The sequence below is a fragment of the Paramacrobiotus metropolitanus genome, unplaced genomic scaffold (assembly GCF_019649055.1).
Source record: "Paramacrobiotus metropolitanus isolate TYO unplaced genomic scaffold, Prichtersi_v1.0 Parri_scaffold0000109, whole genome shotgun sequence".
NCBI classification, from domain to species: Eukaryota; Metazoa; Tardigrada; class Eutardigrada; order Parachela; family Macrobiotidae; genus Paramacrobiotus; species Paramacrobiotus metropolitanus.
Window position 1 is genome coordinate 407,952 of NW_026570329.1, and position 21,633 is coordinate 429,584.

At 43.4% G+C, this 21,633-nt stretch overlaps 2 protein-coding genes and 1 pseudogene across 2 annotated transcripts; all 3 read left to right on the forward strand.

The window, feature by feature from the left end:
- The first annotated feature begins 2,489 nt into the window (after nucleotides 1–2,489).
- On the forward strand, nucleotides 2,490–11,697 carry LOC129597780 (peroxidase-like; annotated as a pseudogene).
- Nucleotides 11,698–12,592: 895 nt separating this feature from the next.
- On the forward strand, nucleotides 12,593–15,249 carry LOC129597794 (cytotoxic granule associated RNA binding protein TIA1-like). The gene is made up of 6 exons (XM_055495470.1): nucleotides 12,593–12,877; nucleotides 13,335–13,438; nucleotides 13,659–13,734; nucleotides 14,118–14,295; nucleotides 14,360–14,562; nucleotides 14,846–15,249. Exons 2-6 carry the CDS (start codon nucleotides 13,398–13,400, stop codon nucleotides 15,056–15,058), a joined length of 711 nt encoding a protein of 236 aa, XP_055351445.1. The 5' UTR covers nucleotides 12,593–12,877; nucleotides 13,335–13,397; the 3' UTR covers nucleotides 15,059–15,249.
- A 637-nt stretch (nucleotides 15,250–15,886) lies between these two features.
- LOC129597792 (uncharacterized) lies at nucleotides 15,887–20,281 on the forward strand. The gene is made up of 7 exons (XM_055495469.1): nucleotides 15,887–16,304; nucleotides 16,748–17,381; nucleotides 17,444–17,488; nucleotides 17,923–18,377; nucleotides 18,769–19,032; nucleotides 19,142–19,949; nucleotides 20,010–20,281. Exons 1-7 carry the CDS (start codon nucleotides 16,247–16,249, stop codon nucleotides 20,056–20,058), a joined length of 2,313 nt encoding a protein of 770 aa, XP_055351444.1. The 5' UTR covers nucleotides 15,887–16,246; the 3' UTR covers nucleotides 20,059–20,281.
- Nucleotides 20,282–21,633: the final 1,352 nt, after the last annotated feature.

Sequence of the window (21,633 nt, forward strand, 5' to 3'; positions counted from 1 at the left end):
CAGCTTTCACAAGGAAAGCACCAGTTGAATTACACTTCCGCTTGATAGATGGACATTTACAAGCAAACTTGACCAGCCAGCTCAGAGCAGCAATCGCAATAATATAACGGTGTTCAGCTGCTTTCAAGAGCCAGTGCCCTTTCATCCCAGTTAGCGGTGTCCGGTGTCAGTTCTTTCATATCAGACGCACAGCATACAAAACATCTTAGTCTGGCAAAGGTCAACTGCAGCCCGATTCGATAATTACGATTAAAGCAAAACAGCAAAATTGGACTGAGAAGCGAGCTGGCAAACATGATGAAGTAAACAGTTGTTCCATAACCTTCGAAGTACACTTGCACATAGGCTCCCATCATGAAACGAAAGATGCAATGCAGTCCAACCGGGATAACTGCGGTTAGCGTTATGGCGAAATACATTCGGCTTGCTCGGAATTCATTACTTTGGAAAACACTGGTACTGCTGTCACTCGATGTGGAAGAGGTTTGTTGGGACAGCTGCGATTCTCGCAGAATATAAGCTCTCGAAGCGAGCAGACGGTGAGCTCGGCGATACATATGCATCAACAGCCTGCCGTATAATCCAATCAGCGTCAAAACAGAAATAACATACAATACCAGCGTCAAGATGTGGTAGAGAACTGGGTTTGTTGAAATATAATCTAGATATAATTCTTGGCACACATTATCCGGAGGAACGCTTCCTAAAGAATCCGTCTTTTATCAGAGATTCATCAACAAAGCAATTAATATAATTACGAGAATCGCTTTTCTTACCAGCGAGAAACTAAAACGTGACAACTTTATTACTGATCCATTCTGCATGGAAGGCTGGATGAAAAGTCTTCATATATCTGATGCCGGAAATGACAAGCGTGTGTGATAAGTCTGAACTAGCCACTATGTCTTTGAGCCAGACTTTATTGCAAGGGTTAGTTACTGTGCTGTCGTCATACACGATGGACATGTAAGCAAACCAAAAAGAAGGCACAGCGGTTAGCGCAGTATCCCACAAACTATTTGAAATCAGTAGGACGCCGATTTGGGTGAGCAGCTTCCGATGTGGCAGTATCGCCATGACCAATAAGCAACTGGCCACAAAAATCAACATTGATAGGATTATACCAAATGCATCTACTTCCGGGGAACTACTACCATAATTTCCACAGAAAACTGGATAGGTCCAGTTTTCTGACTCTTGTGGCAATTCTACTGTTTCGTTGGCCATTTCATAAACATGCGACGTTAATTACTTCAAGTAAGCCACTGGACAAATGGACAGTGTCCAGTTTGAATGGTGCAAACTGATTAGTAAAGTTTTATGCTGAAGAGTGCTCTGTTAACTTGGAACAGATATTAACTCTCTTGATCATGTTCATAACACACCGACAGTACGATTATTAAACAGTGATCTACATCCTCCTATCGGAAGTGCTGATAATTAACATATACGCTGATAGACCCTGATAGCCGTAATTCGGGGTTGACAAACCGAGGCCGGTGTTTGTGAGTACTGAATAGGAATATGTAGAACAAACCATCTTTCAGATAATAAGGTGCTCAGTGATAAGAGGATGGCCCGCTTTTATTTTCCCTAATTCACGCAAGCCGGACGCCAAATAAACTGGGCTCTGTCACTCAAATTATTAAAGTGAACAAGATGTTGTTGTTTACCAACCATATTGCTGCTATAAGCGTAGCGTGGATGCAGATCTATTGAAAGCTAGTCGGTTGTTTTTAATCTGAATTATTCGGTTCTTTCTTTCTTATGCACGAAACGCTCTAAAACGATAACAAGTGGAGTTTGTGAGTCGTGTTTCCTCGATTTTGGTAATTTAAATCATAGCTTAATTGATGACCTTATTTACCGGCGTGCACAGCTACAAGTTTTCTCACACAAACGAGCAAGCAATCGGAGATGAAATTTTCTAGCCGCATTATCCAGTACAGACCAGTTAGCACCAGTACCAGATTACAACAGGCAATTTGTCACAGACGTTAGGTAATTCTTATAATTCCCTAAGACTCACAAACAGCATAAACTATTTAACAACAAGTGCAGCGCGATTAAAGCGACATTGTTTATTTGTACGTTAGCCTGGTGCGCTGCAATTTCTCAGTTAATAAACAACCAACATCTTCCCGGCCTAAACAATGCAGCGGCCTCAGCGGCCACAATGTATGCGAGCGGGTGATCGGGCGCGCGCACACGTGCAACACCGTGTGCTATAGTCGTCGGCAGTGTTGTCCGGCCAGAAACGCGCCAGACCTGTTGGTTAAAGCGACTGAATACGTTAAAGACCCGGCGAGAGAGACTGAAAACAGCGTCCGTCGATCGGTGGTCTGAACTCAAGTGGACGTGACATCGCGCAGTACACTCAACACTGGCCATCCATTGTCAACCGGCAGTGGCGGCAATACAACAGCCACACAGCACAATAGCGTTGCCTGTTGTGTGTGTCTTTCTCACACACACAACACACACCACATTGCGCTTAATACGTAATCGCAGTTGCGCACCGATCCAGATGCTTGCCGAGCGGCCATCTGATCCGCAGCCGTGGTTTATTGCCTCATTAGGACGATTTTCTTTTTTTTTATCGGATTGCGGATATCTTTATCGCATCAGGTAAATCTCTAATCTTTGGAAATTTTGACTTGTGCATGATGTTTTAAGTGGCGAGATTTTGTTAATGGAAGGAGTGTGTCAATGAGTGTGGGCGACGATGAGCGGGTTGTGAGTAATCGAATGCAGAGATAAAACACCTTCTCAGCTTATTTTTTTTCTTGACACACACCGTCAGCGGTGGCGGATGTCGTCAAGTGTGTGTTATTTGATCACCCCATTCGCTCTCTCACTCTCAAACGCTCTCTTCCGTGATTAATCATCATATCCATGCCGGTTCCGCTATGCGAAGTCCTCTATCTTAATCCTGTTGGAAAAACTACCGGATTTTAATATTTCCTTAAAAACTACCGAAGTCTCCTATCCGGCGACCGACTACCGGCAATTTACTGATCTATTTGCCGAATTTCTTTGTTTTCTTATAAGACTGCCTGGGGTTTCCATCCTGCGCAAGCGTAGCGCAGTTTACCGATTATAACGATCGGACGTTTTTTTCTTCTTTTTAAACTACCGGACTTTCTTATTTCTTTATCAACTACCCGAGTTTTCTTCTTGGTGTAAAACTATCGGAGTTTGTGCTGGTAATATTGTAACTTTGTGATGCTTAATAAACCCGGCCTTTTTCTGTCCTAATCACTGTCAATGGATATGATTCTATGTAAACCGTTGTAAACCGGTGTTCTTCCCTCCAAATGACGTCCCCGCTATCGCGCTGTCAGAAATGGCGCGTACGGCGACGCTGGCCGTGTACCGGTATGTGGCACATTCTCACTGTGATCCTCCTCCTGCACATCGCCTCCGCCCGGGCCATGGACTTCCGGCTGCGCAGTCCCTTTCACCACCCCCTAAAATCCCGCACCAATCATTATAAGAACGAATACAACATCCCGGATGATAAACTGCGGGAGTTGTGCGAAGCGACCTTTTATCCGCCCGTGTCGCCGGCGCGTCCCCCCGGCGCGCGGCCACAGGAGCGCATGTATAAATTCAAAACCGAACCGCCGCTGAATACGCCGGCGGAGCGGCAGGATTTCGCCATGGCGGCAGACGAGCCGGTATGTGCGCGTTGGGTAGACGTTTGAATTAATGGAGATAGTGTGTTTATTGTTGGTAAGCCGATTAGAAATAACAGACTCTGTGTTGTTACATGCCGACGGGATTGCTGCGGCTGAGTGGATTGGCGTGATTATGCAGATTGCAGGGCATCTATCAGGGCAGAGGTTGCCGCAATTGAGGATTATGTGGCATCTATTAATCCGATTTGTCTTTACTGTCTGTAAATTTAAATATTTTCCCGTAATAATTAATATGTCTCTGCATGTAAAAAATTAACAAATTTTTTTTCTTCGAATAAGCATCTAGGTAGTTTGCAGAGCCAGTTTTACTTTTAGAAAATTAATAATTTTAACTGCACTTCTTTCGAATTTTTTAATTTGGAAAACTGGTTACATATTGCTGTAAATGTTAAAATTTTGGCGGACTGCTTTCACACCGTGCAGTCAGTTTTCTATGGTCTGTAGCGTTTTCGTAGCATTGTTTATTGGCTGCTCCTTTGCATTGTCTTTGCGGACTGTCGTCTGCTGCGTCGCAGCAGAAAGAAACGGAAACGCTGTTGAGTGCAGAAAAGGAGAACTTCCTGTTTGATGTAATACGTTATGCAAAGCCAACATGCGGCCACTGAAGTACCGTATATATCCGGGCCGTGCTGAGCGATGCGTATGCGACGTACTATATTATATGCTGGCCTTGGTAAATACAGTTCCGTTCTGGCTGATCGTACATTTCAGCATTGGACAGCCGCGGCGTTTGGCCCGGCTGGAAGTGATGGATGTCATTTAGCGGATAAATAGCTGTTTGGGCATGGGTGTTTAATTAACCAGAATTGGCTCTCTCATGCCAATCTCCGTCTGTATTTTGTCTGGGTCCAAACCACATTAGAAAGGTGTGCATGACGGCATATATTATAATATCCAATCGCCAAACCGGTCCTGTTTATGTGTGCACCGATTGCCATTGTCCATTCAGGCCGTTTAGTAAATCCGCTGACGCCGGCTAAAATGCTAATTAACAAACAAACTTTGTACTGCCAAATAAATTTCCATAAACAGCGCATAATATTTTTAGCCACGTCCCCGTAATTTTTCTAAGAAGATAGTTACCACATACGAGAATCTTGATACGCTGTAAGTAAAATTAAATTATCTTTCCTTTATGTAGTTTTTTAATTACTTCGCTTTTAACATTATAGAAAACCGTTGAAAATCCCATTAAAGAGCGACCGAAACATTTGGCTTTAATTGTGAAACATGTCACATAGCTTGAGTGAAATTCCGAAACTTTAACTCCAAAAAATACTAATTGCCTGATACATATACAGTTTTATAAGAAATTTTTTTGATTGCATGTTTGACGGTTCCAGGATGCCGAAAATCTAACTGATTTTATCAATAATTTTTTTCCAAAAAGTTTATTGCTATGAGTGCTTGAGATTTGTTGAGATTGCGGAGGCATCAGTGTCGCAGCAGCTGTTGCGCAGTGTTTTGACTGGAGCGTATGCCAGCAACAAGTGGTTATCCGTATAAACAAATTGACTGTGTCAAGCAGCTGATCAGGTTGTGAGGAGCTTGCGTAATGCCGGCAGGAACAATGTTGTCATAGCGTGATGCAAGTTCAGATTCCTAACCGAATGCCAATAAATATTTCGATTTGGTACAGATCATTGACTCTATTCTTTTCACCACAAAAGTGTTATTTTTAAGCCACATACAGGCCGTGCCAAAGATATTATACGCCCGCCCGTGATTACCTTTTTACTATTTAAGTTAAATAAATTTTACAAGTTTTTGACGGCTGATTCGATATTCTAAAGTCTAAAATACTAAAAACAAAACAGTAAGATACATTAAGAAAATAAAAACATTAATTAACGATGTACGATTTTTCCAGAAGCAGTTAAAAATGCAGTGTGATTTATTGGTAAAACAGCTCCGAAATGTTATATATTTTTATGGAATACATATTAACCTATATATTAAATTAACCAGAAAAAAACGCGACGCATAAAATAAATGTATTGTGTGTCTATGTTGCAGCAACTGCAGATCTCAGTGACATTACCTGTTCTGCCGACGATGCGTACCGTTGGCCGTGCCCCACCCCAGATCGATGCCAAAGTGATTGATGAGATTGCCGCGCGACTGATCCCCGACGTGCAACGCCAAATGCAGGAGGAATCCAAACGCACCGCCGACCTGCTGCGCCAGACCGACCGCCAGACGGCTAACGACGCCCCGACGGCGCGCGGCTTCACTATTAGCCAGGGTAGGCAACCGCCCTCGGCTGTGCACAAAATGCGTGATTTTGCTTCAATTTTAAAATACACAATCAATTTCGTAATGCTTCTTCTTTTTTATAGCGATGCATACGTCGTCGAACACCTCTTCCGCCGCGGGTGGCGGCATGAACAGCGTGGCCGCCCAGAAGGCTTTGTTTGCTTTTAGCCGGCCCACACAACAATCGGTGGATCTCGGCGAGAAAGCACAAGTGTTCGAAAAGGTCACGGCCAATTTGAAGGAAAAGTACAAACTGGACAAGGATCAGATTGTCGGCCTAACGGCTGTGAATTTTGAAGGAACACAGCTGGAGCACTTTGTGGCGGCACCACCGCAAGCTTTGGACATTACGGTTGAAGTATGCCAGTGCTCTTACTTTACCGTCATATTTTCCCGCCAATTTTTTCATCGTTGGCTTACCCGGTTTTTTATGTTTCCTAATTTGATTCCCACGAAATTGGCGCTAATTATTTTTTCCGCTTCCAAAACGTTTCCTAAGAATTTTGTTCAAGCTCTTTTAAACTCGTCGAGACAGGCCAATGAGTTAATGAATAAATGAGTTAAATACAATAATTATTAGCATAAGTAAATTACATAGAATGCTGTTACTGCAGGTGGGCGGTCGAATGGTCAATATCCAAGCCACCGGCGACCAGGACCCCTCCTTCTCTTTCTCGGGTCTCCACCCGGGCTTCCGCGCCCACCCACGAAACGGTCGTGCCTTGAAGGAACTGTACGCGAACAGTTCCATGTCCACCGACGCCGACATGACCATTAATCATTACGGCATTCCCATGCAACGCACCGCCCGCCACAAACGCCAAGCCCAGCAGTGCTTCGACCGGGTCTTCCGGGATGCATCGGGCCGGTGTAATAATCTAAACAATCCCACATGGGGCCAGTCGTTTCAACCGTACGTACGCTTCCTGCCGCCGGATTATGCCGATGGGGTCTCGGTGCCGCGCATCCGCACGTCGCGGTCCCGCAACGCTTTGCCCAGTCCTCGGCAGGTCACCATCACCATGCACAACGATGTCAAACGGCCGCACGATCACGTGACACATATTGTAAGTAGATTATCTAAAAATTACGAATGTTTTAAAGTCTAAGGAATCTGAGAAATTCTTACTAACTCAATGCTTGATTTAATTATATACGGGAGCGTTTAGTTGAAAGCGTGTACAATCTTGATTAAAAATATCTCGCTCTGATTTAGTTCAGCATCATCATTTTTAATCCTGATAATTGTGACCTAAGAAGTATTTCATATGGTTTGTTTATCAGTTTCTGCTAAGCGTTCTTATAAATTTCGTGTCAATTTTTAATTAATCTGAATCAATTTAAGAGTTTTGGTAGTTGCAAACTGTAATTAAAAAGCAGTAATCTTCGTGAAAATGCTGCGCTTGTAAGTTTAAGATGGGAAGATGGCTGGCAAGGTCGTCGACCGGGACGAGCGCGAGAAAATGGCCCTAACTATGTGTGCGGAGTGTGCTGGTTGCACAGTGCACACGTATAACAGCGCCGCATGAATAATACATCAGGCCTCACGCTCTTCCCCGACGTGTTTATTTATTATTGTGCACTTTGCCATTGGCATAGCCGGTGGACGAGAGTGCGATGATCTGTAAATCTACATAATCTATTATGCTTACAGCTAATGCAGTGGGGTCAGTTTTTGGATCATGACATAACGGTAAGTGACATGCTGCCTTTCACAAACTGCATATACATATGGATAAACATATGGATATATACATATGGATATGTGCTGGTACTAATTACATATGTAACTGTTATAAACGGCTGTATTTTGCAGCATACACCGATCACGGCCATCGAAGTACAGCAAGGCGCTCGCAGTCAGCTGATGACGCCGAAATGCTGTGATTTGCCGGCGGGAACGGTAGCGCACTCGTCATGCTTTGCCATCCCGATTCCCCGGGCGGATCCGTTCTTCCCGCGATTCGGTCAGGAGTGTCTGGAGTTTGTACGGAGTAGTCCGGCCACCAATGTTCTCGGGCCGAGAGAACAGCTCAACCAGTTGACGTCCTATATTGATGGTAAAAAGAGCCGAAATTATGATTTTTGTTGAAAAAAAGCCACCGTGCTAGCTTCTTTCGGAAAACTAACATTATAATGGGTAACAAATTTTAAAATTTACTAGCGGTGGTTGTTAACCACAATATTGCACGAGCGCGAGCGCCAATACCACTGAGTAGTGATAAGAGTACTGGGTTTGTGGAATTGGAAACGTGAGCGGTGACGCTCTTCGTGGCGTCAGACAAATTTATGCTCTTGACAATCAGTTAACTGCAGCACCTCGCGCTAAATTAAATCACAGATTGATTTCCCGATTTAGTACATTGCATGAAAAGGCTTGTGAACTGCAAAATAGAAGAAGCCACAAAAGACTGTATTGTAGTTAGCAAATACCTTCAAGGTAAGGTAAATAGTACATACTACATACATACAGTATGTACATACATATGTACAGTATGTATGTATGTATTTCACGGAAAATTCAGTTTTTATTTTTAGCTATTCGTTATCCGCAGTGTATAAGTACTTGTACACACGATGTAAACATACACAGTGTCTATATGTTTCAGCGTCTCAGGTTTACGGATCAACGCAAACCACCGCCAACAGCCTGAGAGCTTTCAACATGGGTGCGTAAAAATTGCATACAGTATTTAGAAATGGCAGTATTAACAGCCGAATATTGTAGGAATGATGCTAATACAAACCCGCAACAATGAGGCACTCTTGCCATCCGATACCACCACCGAGGAGTGCTTCCGTCGCACCAATGACCGAACATGTTTTCGAGCCGGTACAATTAAAATGTTGCAGGACCCGCCTTTTGACACACTTTTCTTAGAAGAAATCGCTCAATCATGAATTATTTTTATGTGTACAGGAGACGTCAGGGTAAACGTACACACAGGATTAGCCGCGATGCACACACTCTGGTAAGACGCTTGCCGACTGCCGACGCCAAGAATATGGAAGTCTCATACGCATTTGTACTAACAGGTTACGGGAGCACAACCGCATTGCCCGCGGACTGTTCAGCATGAATCAAGCGTCTGGATGGGACGATGAACGAGTGTACCAAGAAACGCGGCGCATTATCGGCGCCATGTTCCAGCACATCACATACAACGAGTTTCTCCCGGTGGTGCTGGGGCGGGATATTATGAACCAGTTCGGACTTAACCTGCTGACCACCGGTTATTATACCGGCTACTCCGATCAGGTCAATCCGTCAGTGGCCAACGAATTCGCCACGGCAGCATACAGGTAACCTTATTGGCAAAGCAAATGGTTAAAATTACGATTGCATTAATGAAATTTTATTTTTAAAAAAATTTCTTTTATATTTAGTAAATAATTTATTTTTAGTTAAACATAGTTAAGGTTTCTGTTTAATATTTAAATTATTTTATAAGAAATGTTTACGTTAAAAAAGAACCGAAATTGCCAGCGCATGCACCGAATAAAGTTGATTGATTTTCGCAGATTTGGGCATTCGCTGGTAAACGGTTAATTCCGCCTGGATAACCAGAACGGGCAAGCCGTCTTCGCCAATAACCTGGTGAACAGTTTCTTCCAGCCGCTCATTTTGTACGACAACGGGCGATGCGATCAGTACCTGCGGGGTATGACGTCACAGAACGCACAGACCTTTGACCGCAACGTCGCGGAGGAACTGAGCAACCACCTGTTCCAACCTCCCGGTAAGTGTAACTAACAACAGCGCTTATAATTTTGTTAACCCAAAAAGATGACGGTACTGAAAAATGCTTATATCGGAACGAAATATTTACATCATATACTGGAGGAAGGGCATAATTACGTTGTTATTGAACAGGTCAGCCATTCGGCAACGATTTGATCTCGCGGAATATCCAGCGCGGTCGCGACCATGGACTGCCCGGATACAATTCCTGGCGGCGCTTCTGCGGCTTCCCCACAGCCAACAGTTTCGATGAATTGCGCGGTGTGATGGCGGAAGACGCTCTACAGCGGCTGGTGACGCTTTACGAGTAAGAATGCCGCTAATGCCAGCAAACAATTTCAATGCTGCATAAATGCTGGCTTATATAGGCATCCAGATGATGTTGACCTTTTCACCGCTGGTCTGTCGGAACTAGCGGTCAGCGGTGGACTGGTGGGGCCAACATTCGCCTGTATCATCGCCCGGCAGTTCCACAATCTGCGCCGCGGTGATCGCTATTGGTATGAGAACAACAACGGCGCTGGAGCCTTCACACCTAGTACGTATTTTATATTTCATTGCACTTCATAACTTACTGCAGTGTACTGGATGATATTGCAAATATGGGGTACTCTTTTGCTTTAAAAGTGACAAAATGTTTCTCGTATCGCAGCGCAACTGGCGGAAATCCGCAAAGCCTCCCTGGCTCGTGTTCTTTGTGATAATACGGACTCTTTCGTTATGCAGCGCCGCGTCATGGTGGAGCCGATTCCCTTCATGAACATGTATTTTTCATTTAATTTATTTTCTTTAATACATACATACTTCCATTTCTGCGAAACAGCACTTCCTAATGATCCATATCTAACGTTGCACTGGACTGATTATTAAATATATTAAATATAAGAGATATTGCGTGTACACGTAGAGTATGGGCGCAACCACGATTTCGGCAAATAGTGCTATTGCGATGTTTTGTGCAGAAGCATGAATGCAAATTACAGTTTTGTGAATGTGTAGTTATACAATTTTTTTATTTCTGCATGCGGTAATTTCATAAGTATTACTTTGCGTAACAGAAGACTAAGTAGTGAAGTTGCAAATACTTCATATTCGAGAATCTGTATTAGATTGCGAATTTAGGCTTCAGTTGTGCCATATATCAGAGGTGACTCGTTGTCCAAAATAAATTAAAATAATAAAATTAATGTAGTATAACAATATGCTAAATGTGGAATACAAATTGAAAAAGCTATATAGCATACGGTATAAAGCGAAGTTATATAGCATACAAAACATCTAAATCATCACTAATTCGATGATGCAATATCCCGAAACAAATGTTTTCTTGTCTGCAGCAACCCCAAGCTGGCCTGTAACCAAATCTCCTCCATCGACCTCAGCATCTGGCGCGCACCCGGCGGCGGTCCCATGCAGCAGGACTTTGTGCCGCAGCAGCCGCCCGTCCAACAATTCGTCCAGATCCAGCAACCCGTCGTCAATCCGCAACAACAGCAGACCATCATCTTCCCCGGACAGAACCAGCAGCAGTTCATCCAGCAAGTCAACGGCCAGTTTCCGCAGTCCTTCCTCCCGGGACAATTCGGGCCCCTCCCACCGCTCAACCTCCTCAACCAGTTTCGGTTTCGCGCAGACGCCGCGGTGACCACCGGTGGGTTAGGAGCGGGCGGGAATAAGACGGTATTCAGTGTGGGACCACCGGATACAAAGGATATCGACAGTCTGGCCGAGGGGACACGCAATCACTTGTCGGTCGTGCGAAATATGGCCGCGAATGGGAATGGGACGGTGATTAATTAAAACGTGTGTGTATGGTGTGGTTAGCAACAATGAGTGCTTTCGCGATCGTTGGTCAGTTGTGTCTACTGGGATGTGGAGGAGTGATGGAGTGATGGAGTAATGGAGTTTGTTATTATTGTATAATTATGTCGTCCGCGTTACTGAATTGTAGTCACTGTTGAAGGTTGCATGCACAGCAGAATTTATTATGGCAGTACTGCAGGCTAATTTTACATAATTATTAATAAAGTTTTATAAATTATGCCAAAGACACACGTAAGATATTTAACTATTGCAGTACTATACAACCAGAAGTTCGGGTTGCAAAGTGCTGCAATAGTTATGATTTTGGTCCAGAACCATAACGTTCTCTGGGTGCAGTACACAGTTACCGGTATACAGTTTAATATTGACGCCGTATACAGTCAACAGAGTAAAGCACTCGTCTAAATAAAAACTTCGGTATGTTAGTGGCAATTCATTAAGAATAAGGACGTGTAAAATAATTACAAAAAGTTGTAGAATAATTACAAAACAAAATTTGCTGACTTCTAGTAAATTGCAAGTATACATAATATATATAAAAGCACAGATATATTTGCGGCACCTAATTATTATTTATAGTATATTATGTGCAATAACTATTAATTATGACGCAATAATTACTATGTGCAACTTGCATCAGGTTCTGCCTGGTAAAACCTGGTAAAAAAGTACTTGTTGTTTCTGTTTTTGATGTTACACGATAGGCAAATAAAGCAGCGGCAAAAGTACATTTCACGGAATATGGGAAAAATAAAAACAGTTTTTCATACTGGCAACTTTAAAGTGGTAAGCATTACATGAACTGTACAGCAAAACGATGCATATGAGCGTTAGGGAAAAACTTGCCGGTTGGGCTTATTCAAATTTAATTAATCCTGGTGAAAGTGTTTTCGGGGTGGATGTAAAACGCGGCTTTCTGGCGGGATGAGCTGAGTAAATGTGGCCATTAGGCGCAGTGGGCCACCTCTGAACCTCATTCATTATTTAGCCCTCACCAACACCATCAAAATGATCACTCTTGTTTTTCCATTTTCCCGATCATTTCTGCGTACACTGTTCCACGGGAAAAGGTTTTATGGGGTGTCCTCACTTCATTACGCACAGGCACAGCCACCCGGCACAGGTTAAAAGCTGACCATTTTTACGATCCACATAATGCAATGGAGGGAAGTTTATAACCGGCATTTAGACCGTTCCACGTATCGAGATATGTAGTTGGACGTTGTGTTGCTTTATTGGGAAAGGTGTTGTGTCTTTCCGCGGGTTTGTATCATGGGCGAGATACTGCCGGATGTTGTGCATTATGCGGAGAAGGAGTGTAAACAATCGGTTTCACCGCATTCCAAGACATACGGTAAGACGATTTGTCATTTAAATGCATAAAAAGTTCGTAAAAAAATTCAGGAATATTTAAAAAAAAGGTGAATGTAAATCTCCTAGACTTCTTATATAAAATTATATAAAATTATGGTCTTATGGTCAGTCAGCAGTCGGCGACGTAGTGGGCAAGTGACCTTTGAGCCCTCAAAACGCCTTGTAACAACAATTGTATAAATCGGTACTGGTATTCGAATTCCAGTAGTTAATCTTATAAAATTACATTCATGCATAGGGACGGTATATTTATTGTGGACAGTCACTCACTTTATACGTATTACCAACGTAAATGCAAGTATTACAACTGCTGTAGCACAGTACCATCTACAATTTACACAAAACACCGGTGTCTGTGCAAAAATTCGTATTACGGTTTGATTTTATTGTGCTCCTTTTATAACCATCAATAAAAAGTTAATTTATTTTTTCGCTAGTTCCACAAGGCATTGCGCCGCATCAGCTGTTTGTGGGCGATTTGCCATCCCATTTAACGGAGGATGGTCTACGGGAGCAGTTTTGCCGCCTTTGGATCGGTGCTGTAAGTGCATATCCCGTACTCGTATATTATTCGTAGTACAATAAGAGTATGTGCGGCATGTTGGGGATTAATGTATGTTACTGCATGATAAAGACAGTAATACCAGCATACTGCACGCAGTGTTTAAATATGCATGCTGATTACTGTTGGATGTGTGTGTTTGACACTGTCATTTCCACACAATTGCATTAACATTACACTACGCTGCACGGCTCACCAGGGACTGCCGAGTCATCCGCGATCCCCTCACGCATAAGTCCAAGTGCTTCGGATTTGTCCGCTTCGCGAAAAATGAGGTGAGCAGCTCGAGGCAGTAAAGCATTTGCATTTGAAGTTAATTATCGTGGCAGTACATAATTATACAAACTACTAAAAAACATTTGACGGGTTTACAATATCATAATCATATCCAGTGCAGACTTTTACGTATCCCACACAGACATAATAATAATCTCAAATATATTACAGTCACTAATCTAGCTCAATCAATCGCTAACCATTGTTATTTCTTCCCTTGCAACGGCTATCTAAAAGCTCGGTTTTCCAAAAAAAGCTCGTAAATCGGACGCTTGCTTGTGCATTTTATTGTGGATAATCACAATGATGACCGTTTTTTGTAATTTATGATGTGCATCAAACAAGGATAATTATCTACGCTCATTTTCGCATTTGTTGCCAGGAAGCCGAAATAGCCATTGCGCAAAGCAGCAGCATGTTTATCGATGGCCGCAAAGTACGCACAAACTGGGCGGTGAAGCGGGATCCGGACTATCCGCTATCGCTCGAGCAGGTTTTAGTGCAAGCATCACCCTACAACACAACAATCTATATCGGCGGTCTCGGTCGCAACTTTAACGGTATAAGACCATGACCCCGATGGGCGTGTCTGCAATCATCGTATAACGTCTACTCTGGTTATAGCGGAGTTCGTGCGGGGCATGTGCGCCATGTACGGACCCCTAATGGAACTTCGACTCTTCCAGGACAAAGGTTACGCTTTCGTCCGCTATGCTACTCGAGAGAGTGCGGCTGGCGCCATACTGGGCATCAATAACAGCGAGATCAACGGGTATCATGTGCGCTGCTCCTGGGGCAAGGAGATGCGCGACCCATATATTCTCAAGGTAAGTAACAAGTAATGGCTGTGCTAGTTAAAAGATTATTTTGTACCGGTGTTTTGTGCATGTTCCGTGCGATGCAGGGGCACAACACTATTTAAATTTTGCATCTACTGTAATTAAGTTAGCCTTGAGACATTCCTATCAAATATCCGTACGCGAATATAGGTGTTATGTTAAAGTGGCAGTTAAACCACAATTGCAAATCAATTTCTTCCACTAAAGGTCAATTTTGTACATATGTAAATCAAGTACCTACGGTCGTTAATTTCCGTGACTGTTCCCGCAGATGGCCCGCACGATGCCGACATTGATGGACGGCGGTTACACGCCCTGTACACTACCCAGTCACATTACCGCAGCGTTTCCGCCGGCGCCGCCGCTGTGGCCCCTTATACCGGCAGCGCCGCAGCCGCCTACCCAGATCGCCACTAATATCGGCAACTACCACATCTCTTTTCCCTACGCTACACCGCCTTTTTATCAGACCATACAGTTCTGAATTACAGTTCACAATGTTGGCATAACATTAGAGTAAGGGTACTAATAAAGTGAGGCAACTGTCTTACTGCTATAGTATTATGATGACTACTATAATAATAATATACATTTTGAATTGCCTGTTGGACTACTGAGTTTAATGTCCACATTCAAACCCGGAAACAAACAATTGAAAAACCTTTTGAGTTATTGCGAGGAGTCGAGGACTGCGGTATAGTGTCGGGTATACCACCGAGAATGAACGGTACTGCAGCGCGAGGAAGGTAGCCGGAAGCCAACCGTATGGGACTTGCAGCGCCTGTGAATTGTGCCCTGCATACATTACTACTGAATTTTCTACACTTTACATGTGCGTTTCTTTGACGATTTAGCGTTAATAACAGGCAGCCACATATAATACTGACCACATGTGCGTAATTAATTTCGCCTGTACATGTCAGTGCGTGTTGTCGTCAACGGATTCTAAAGTTGTTTGGACGAACGCTCGTCTCTCATACATACAGTTTAGTCGTCAGCCACTTTCACTGTCTAATTAACACTCACGCGCCAACTTGTCACAAATATAAAAACCATTCTTTTTCATACCGATGTTCAATGCTTTGTAATCATCGCGCACGGTCAAAATTAAGTAGTCGATAAAGTGGACATGAAAAACAATAAAGCAGTTTCATGACATTGTGGAGAATATGTATTTTATAGGCAAAATAGGTCGCTGCGCAGAGCAGTGGTCCATATTTCGAACTTAACGCTAAGGCCAACGTACGATGCGCAGGTTCGCATCTGCTGCTCGCTGCCGACACTCATCGGCTAAACGTTTGTGCAAGTTGATGTTGCGCACATTATCACGGTGTTATGTTTTTTTTTATTTTAATGTTGATGAACAACAATCACGGCTTATTTACTGCGCGCAATCTTTTTCTATTTGTCAAAAATTTGTTATGTGTGTGTTGAATCTGTTGATATTACTGGCATTATAAAATTAGATTTTATAATCAATTAAATTTATTCTATCTAAGTAAAACTTGATTGCCTGTAATCGGGGAATTTAAAATGAAGCATATAGGGAAGATGCACTGATTCAGGGACGCGGAAGATGAGGTGATATCGTTGTACGTGTTTGGGAAGAATCGCCATAATTTCCTACACTGATTGCTGGCAATCCAGTCCCATATAATATATAAAGCTAACAATGGTTTGCCGCCATTGGGCATTGTGGATCTCTTTCGGTATTGTGATATCGCTCGCCGGTAAGTGGCCATAAAAGCACCGGCTTATACAACTGCTTTGTCAGCTTTGACATACTTTCATTGCCCAAATAATTACGTGTTCAGAAACTGTATAGTCAATACGCCTAAAACTTGCCATAAAGCAGAATGTAATTTTTTTACAGCTTTTCGAATGTTTTCTATATAATTTTCCTAAATTACTAATTTTAATTACTTATTAATTTGCTTTTAGTAACTCATTTTAACTTTAATTCAATTAAATCCTTGTACAATATTTACACGCAACGAGTACATATTGTTGTTCCTGCTTGTGCATGTATAATGATAAATGAATGCATAATTGCAAATTGAATTGACTAATTTCTCATTCGAAAACATCAGCATAGGAAGCGTCAAGTATGACCAGTTTTAAGTAAAAAAAAACTATTAATTAAATGAAAACTTTAGTAAATAAAATTTTTTAGGGACGTTAAGCGCCGCCGATCCCGATGAAGACCTGGCCTACCCAATGGTGCGGAAACTACGCTCCACCACCAGAGCTACCCGGGCTACCACTACAGAAGACAGTGACCTAACTGATACCACCGTCGAGGACACTTACCGCGACCAGCGGACTACCACGAAATCCACCAAAGCCTCAACGACAACTACGGAAGCGCCCACGACGGAGGAGCATATCGAGGTCAAAACCCGACGTCGGGGCCCCACTACCAGTACCTCCACAACCACGACGACTCTGTCGGCCGGTACGGAAGTGATCGCCGGGACCTCCGACGAAGAATCCTACCGCGTCAAGACATCGACAACGAAAGCGCGACCCTCGACAACGGAGGAGTTGTATGGCGCCCGCCGGATAACCACCACACCGGCGATCGTCACCACCACCACATCCACCGCCGGTACGGAAGTAATTGCCGACGTCTCTGACGAGGAATCGTATCGCGTAAAGACGACGACAGCGCGCTCAACGATAACGGAGGAGATGTATAACGCGCGGCGGATGTCGACGACAGCGGCTAGCGGGTCAGAGTTATTATCGGGGAATTCCCAGGAGGAATCTAATGCGACGGTGCCTAGTGCGGCAACGACCGTTAGCGCGCAAGTATTCTTTTATTTCAGTTTAGACGTGCATGTCTTTCAGGTAATAAATCCAATTTCAGGATTCCAGCAAAACAGATCACTTCGGCTGAGGTTAACGTTGCAACGTAAGCAGACGTATAAAGTGCAACCTGCTTTCTTTTACGTAATTTTTCGTAATAAAAAATCTTCCAAGAAAGTATAAACCAAATCTTTTAAAATATATAAAGCAAATCTTTCAAAACCGGAAACGTTTCCATATGTATCTTTACATAAGTTAAAACGCCAGATGCTGTTTCAATAGAGATTGTTTTCACAACTAATAACATTTATTTGTGAGCGTGGAAATCAAGCTACGTGGGCACACGGTATGAATTAATAATGAATTTCTTGAAAAATTTGATTTTTTTAAAGAAGTTTAACAAACGAGAAATTTAATTAGCGCATTATAGTGCTCTTGAAAATGGCACGAAATAATAATCAGGGCACATGGTGCACCTATCCATTTTCTCCAGACCATTTTCTCAATTTTCTCCATACAGCGCCTGCCTTTTCCTTGCAGTGCCAATAAAACCAACCTACCGGAAGTGAGCACCACCTTATACTTCAGCATTAACCAGTACGCTCGCCGCAAACGTCAAGCCCCGCCCACCGCCGGTCGCAGCACCGGGGTCAAGCAGGTGCGGGTCCTGATCCGCACCGCCACCCCGGAGGAGATCGCCAAGGCGAAGGAGGTCCCGGCGGCCACACCCATTCAGATCGGAGTCAACTGTCTAACGATGACCCTGCAGAGCGAAAAGCAAGCGGTAATTAATAGGGGCGGCCCGAACACGAAGTGTAAGGGCGCCAAAATGGTACCGATGAAGGAGGCCTTTGCGGCCAATGTTGGAGCGCTGGATGTGCGCATTGCCGATAATTTGGCGACAAATACGTCGACGGCGGCGGACCTTGGAGTCGGACCGTGTTTTCCGTTCGCGGTGGAACTGGTGATGAATGGCGCGTATGTCTCGCTGCAGTGTAAGCTGTATACTGTGTGCATGTAGTGTACGTATGTACGACTGTGACCACATTACCGTAATTTAACATGAAGCGTAATATGACTAAAGTAATTATCAGTTGAGTACAGTAGGTAATATTATGCGTAGCGTTATTATACTTGACTTGAAGTATGTCATTTCAAGTCAAGTTACAGTAATTTATTACCTACCGTTTTTGGGTTTTGCAATGATTTTTTATGTAATTACTATAATATTTTTAATAAAAATATTAATGTATTTATTATGTAGAGATTCTCGTTTCTGTTTTTATTATGTATTTATATTACGTACAAATTTTGCATATTAGTTTCCTTTTGTCCTGTGTATTTTTGTCTTAATACGTGTCTTCAAATATTGATTGCATCATGCAGCCAATGACGACGAGATGAGCGTAACGGACTACGCGGACACCTTGACCTTGGACCGGTTAGGCAGGCGCGCGTCAAAGACGGTCGTCGCCAAGTTATACCGGCTTTTGTCATCGAATGTTGACGTGGACATTCAGGGCATGGGTCTGACCAGCAAGAAGTCTCCGCAGAATCTCAACTCCGGCAACAGTTTGTTGCAGATGAACATTCCCACCAATAAGGCACAGAGCGCCCACGTTATTCTGCTGGTGCATAGCGGGCAAAACGGTGATAAAATTATTGATCGCAAATAAATATTATCATTTCCTTTATTGATCATCTATAAAAAACTTGCTCATTTCCCGTTGTTAAAAAGCACCTTTTTCGTAAAATTTAGGACAGTGTAATACCACTCAATTCATCGATGAAGAAGCATCCGAGTTCTCCTCGGGCGACACATCATCCGGTGGCGACAGCATGACGAAAGTCGGCAAACCCGGCGGACTGAAATCGGGCGGTAAGGTCAGAACGTCACCGAGTAAGAACGGTAACGGATCCACCGAACACAGCGGTACCGATGAAGACGTCGCGCAACAAAACCCAGGAAACAATGACGCCCTTGGGGTTTCAACATCGTCGCCTAATAACGGATCGAACGCTTCCAACAACAGTGACACCGATGATTTGGGTGACAATAATGGTGGTGGCGGACGCGGTAACGGCACATCCCTGACACCAAACGCCGGTAACGCCGGTAACGCCGGTAACAGAGATAATAGTACCAACGAGATCGACAACGCCGGGACACCGGTAACTCCCATCAACGGGAGCAAAGCCGACCAATCTGGAGGTAATAATGGTACGGCGAATGCCGGTGACCTTTCCAACGCAGGCGCCGGTAACGCTACCACGCAAGTAACCAACGCACCGGGAATCCTTGCCACCCCGGCTTCGGCTGGATCAGCTGCGGATGCATCGGCAGGAGGACGAGCGGCGGCGTCTGGAAATGCCGGTCAAGTTGGTACCGGGAACCAAGGAGTTGGTAATTCTTACGGCGGTGGCCAGCCGGCGTATTCCGGCGGTAACGGTTATTCCGGCGGTGGAGGTTATTCGGATGGATACGGTAATACGTACGGAGGAAACGGGTTCGGTGGGCTAACGGGAGGGTACGGGCTACCCTTCCCCGGGATGCTGCCAGGATACGGGTAAGGATAATAACAACGAACCATGGCGGGTTTCTGATTTTATTGGTGGTGCCGTTGTAGGATATTTGGTTTGGTGGGGCCGTATGGACTTTTCGGTCCCTGGGGATAAACGGTTTCACGGTGAGGGTCAAAATGTTGGAGTTGGCAAATGTCAGATAAATTCAATTCGCACAATCCTCCTTTTCTTGCCGTATTAGCTAACATTTTCAGGATTAGTATTTAAAACTTCTCATGCCCATGTAACGTTTGTTCTGTGGCGGCTGCCACGTAAAAACATGGTGAAAGGCGATAATAATTATTATGGGAAGACGAAATTTGGAAAATGGTAGATTCGGGTGACTGACACAATACATGAAAATCAGTTAACTTGGATGATACATGAATGTACTCGTTCGTAATAATTTGTTATTCGTTGTACGCTGACGAAAATAAATCGGTAGCACTTGTATTTACTGTATTTCACACAGTGCGTCGAGCGCGTTATAATTATTGTACTCTCTCTGTACGTCTCAATTTCAAAAATTTATATATACGCAATTTCGTGAAACCTACCAATCTGATGCGAAGCGGCTGCATTAACTGTAACATCATAGAATTTTATTTTGAAAACCAAAAAGTAGGCCATTGTACACTTGTATGCACAATAATCATATTTAATACGCTGAAGCTAAGCACAACATGAAGGTCAAATTGTGGTGTACGCTGTCCGCTGTCTTAACGAGCTTTTATTACCGGCACAGCAATGTAGTTCATTTGCTGCTAATTGCTCCAGTTGTTACCCACTGCAAGAAACGTTAATTGGGCATAATTGCAGCGACAATTAGCACTTGAGTTAAGATTAAAACTGTCAGCATTTACCACAATTCAACAACAGCAGTGAAAAAAACATTTTGCGGAATATTGTTGCAAGCGGCGGTAAAAAGGCAGCTGCAAAATGTTACTATGTAGTTTTTCTGTTTTATTGCCAGTTGTCTTAGTCATTACCACATCAAACGAAACATCGGCTGCCCGAATAGCTTTTACAAATGAAGGCATAGGTTATCCACGTTATGCTGTTGGGAGGTCATATGACGACGGATATTCTGGAGGAGGCGGCTACGGCGACCAGAGTGGTGGCTTTTATGGCGGTGGTTTTCCTGCGTTCGGGTAAAACGAATCTGTTCATATTGAACGCTATTTATCTAATAATTTAAAAGACTTCAAAAAAAATGGTCCGGTACTCTGTACAGAGTGCATTGATCAGTGTATTGCGAGAGCGCGCCATTAATTTTCAATGACCATACAGCCTGTTGCCATACGAGCATACCGGACCGTTTTCTAATATTGTTGCACACGTGTAAAAAAGCCCCGGTACCCTGCAATGCGCCGTGAACATAAAGCGTTACAAAAGCAGCTTTTTACAGATTGGGAATCTCTGGCTGGATGAGTCCATATGCATATTTCTGGGGTGGCCTTAACGGTTTATTTGGATTCAATGGAGCCAACAGCTATTAGCACCATTCTATGATGCGTTTTGCTTAAAATACGAATTGTGCAAAAGTTTATTAAACTTTTGCACAGTCTATTCAGCAACTACCTCTGTCAATTATTTAATATCCACGTTTAGTATACTTTATATTTTTGGTTGTTCTACAGATTATTTAATTTTCGTTACGTTTGTGCGGATTGTGTTTTGCCATATATC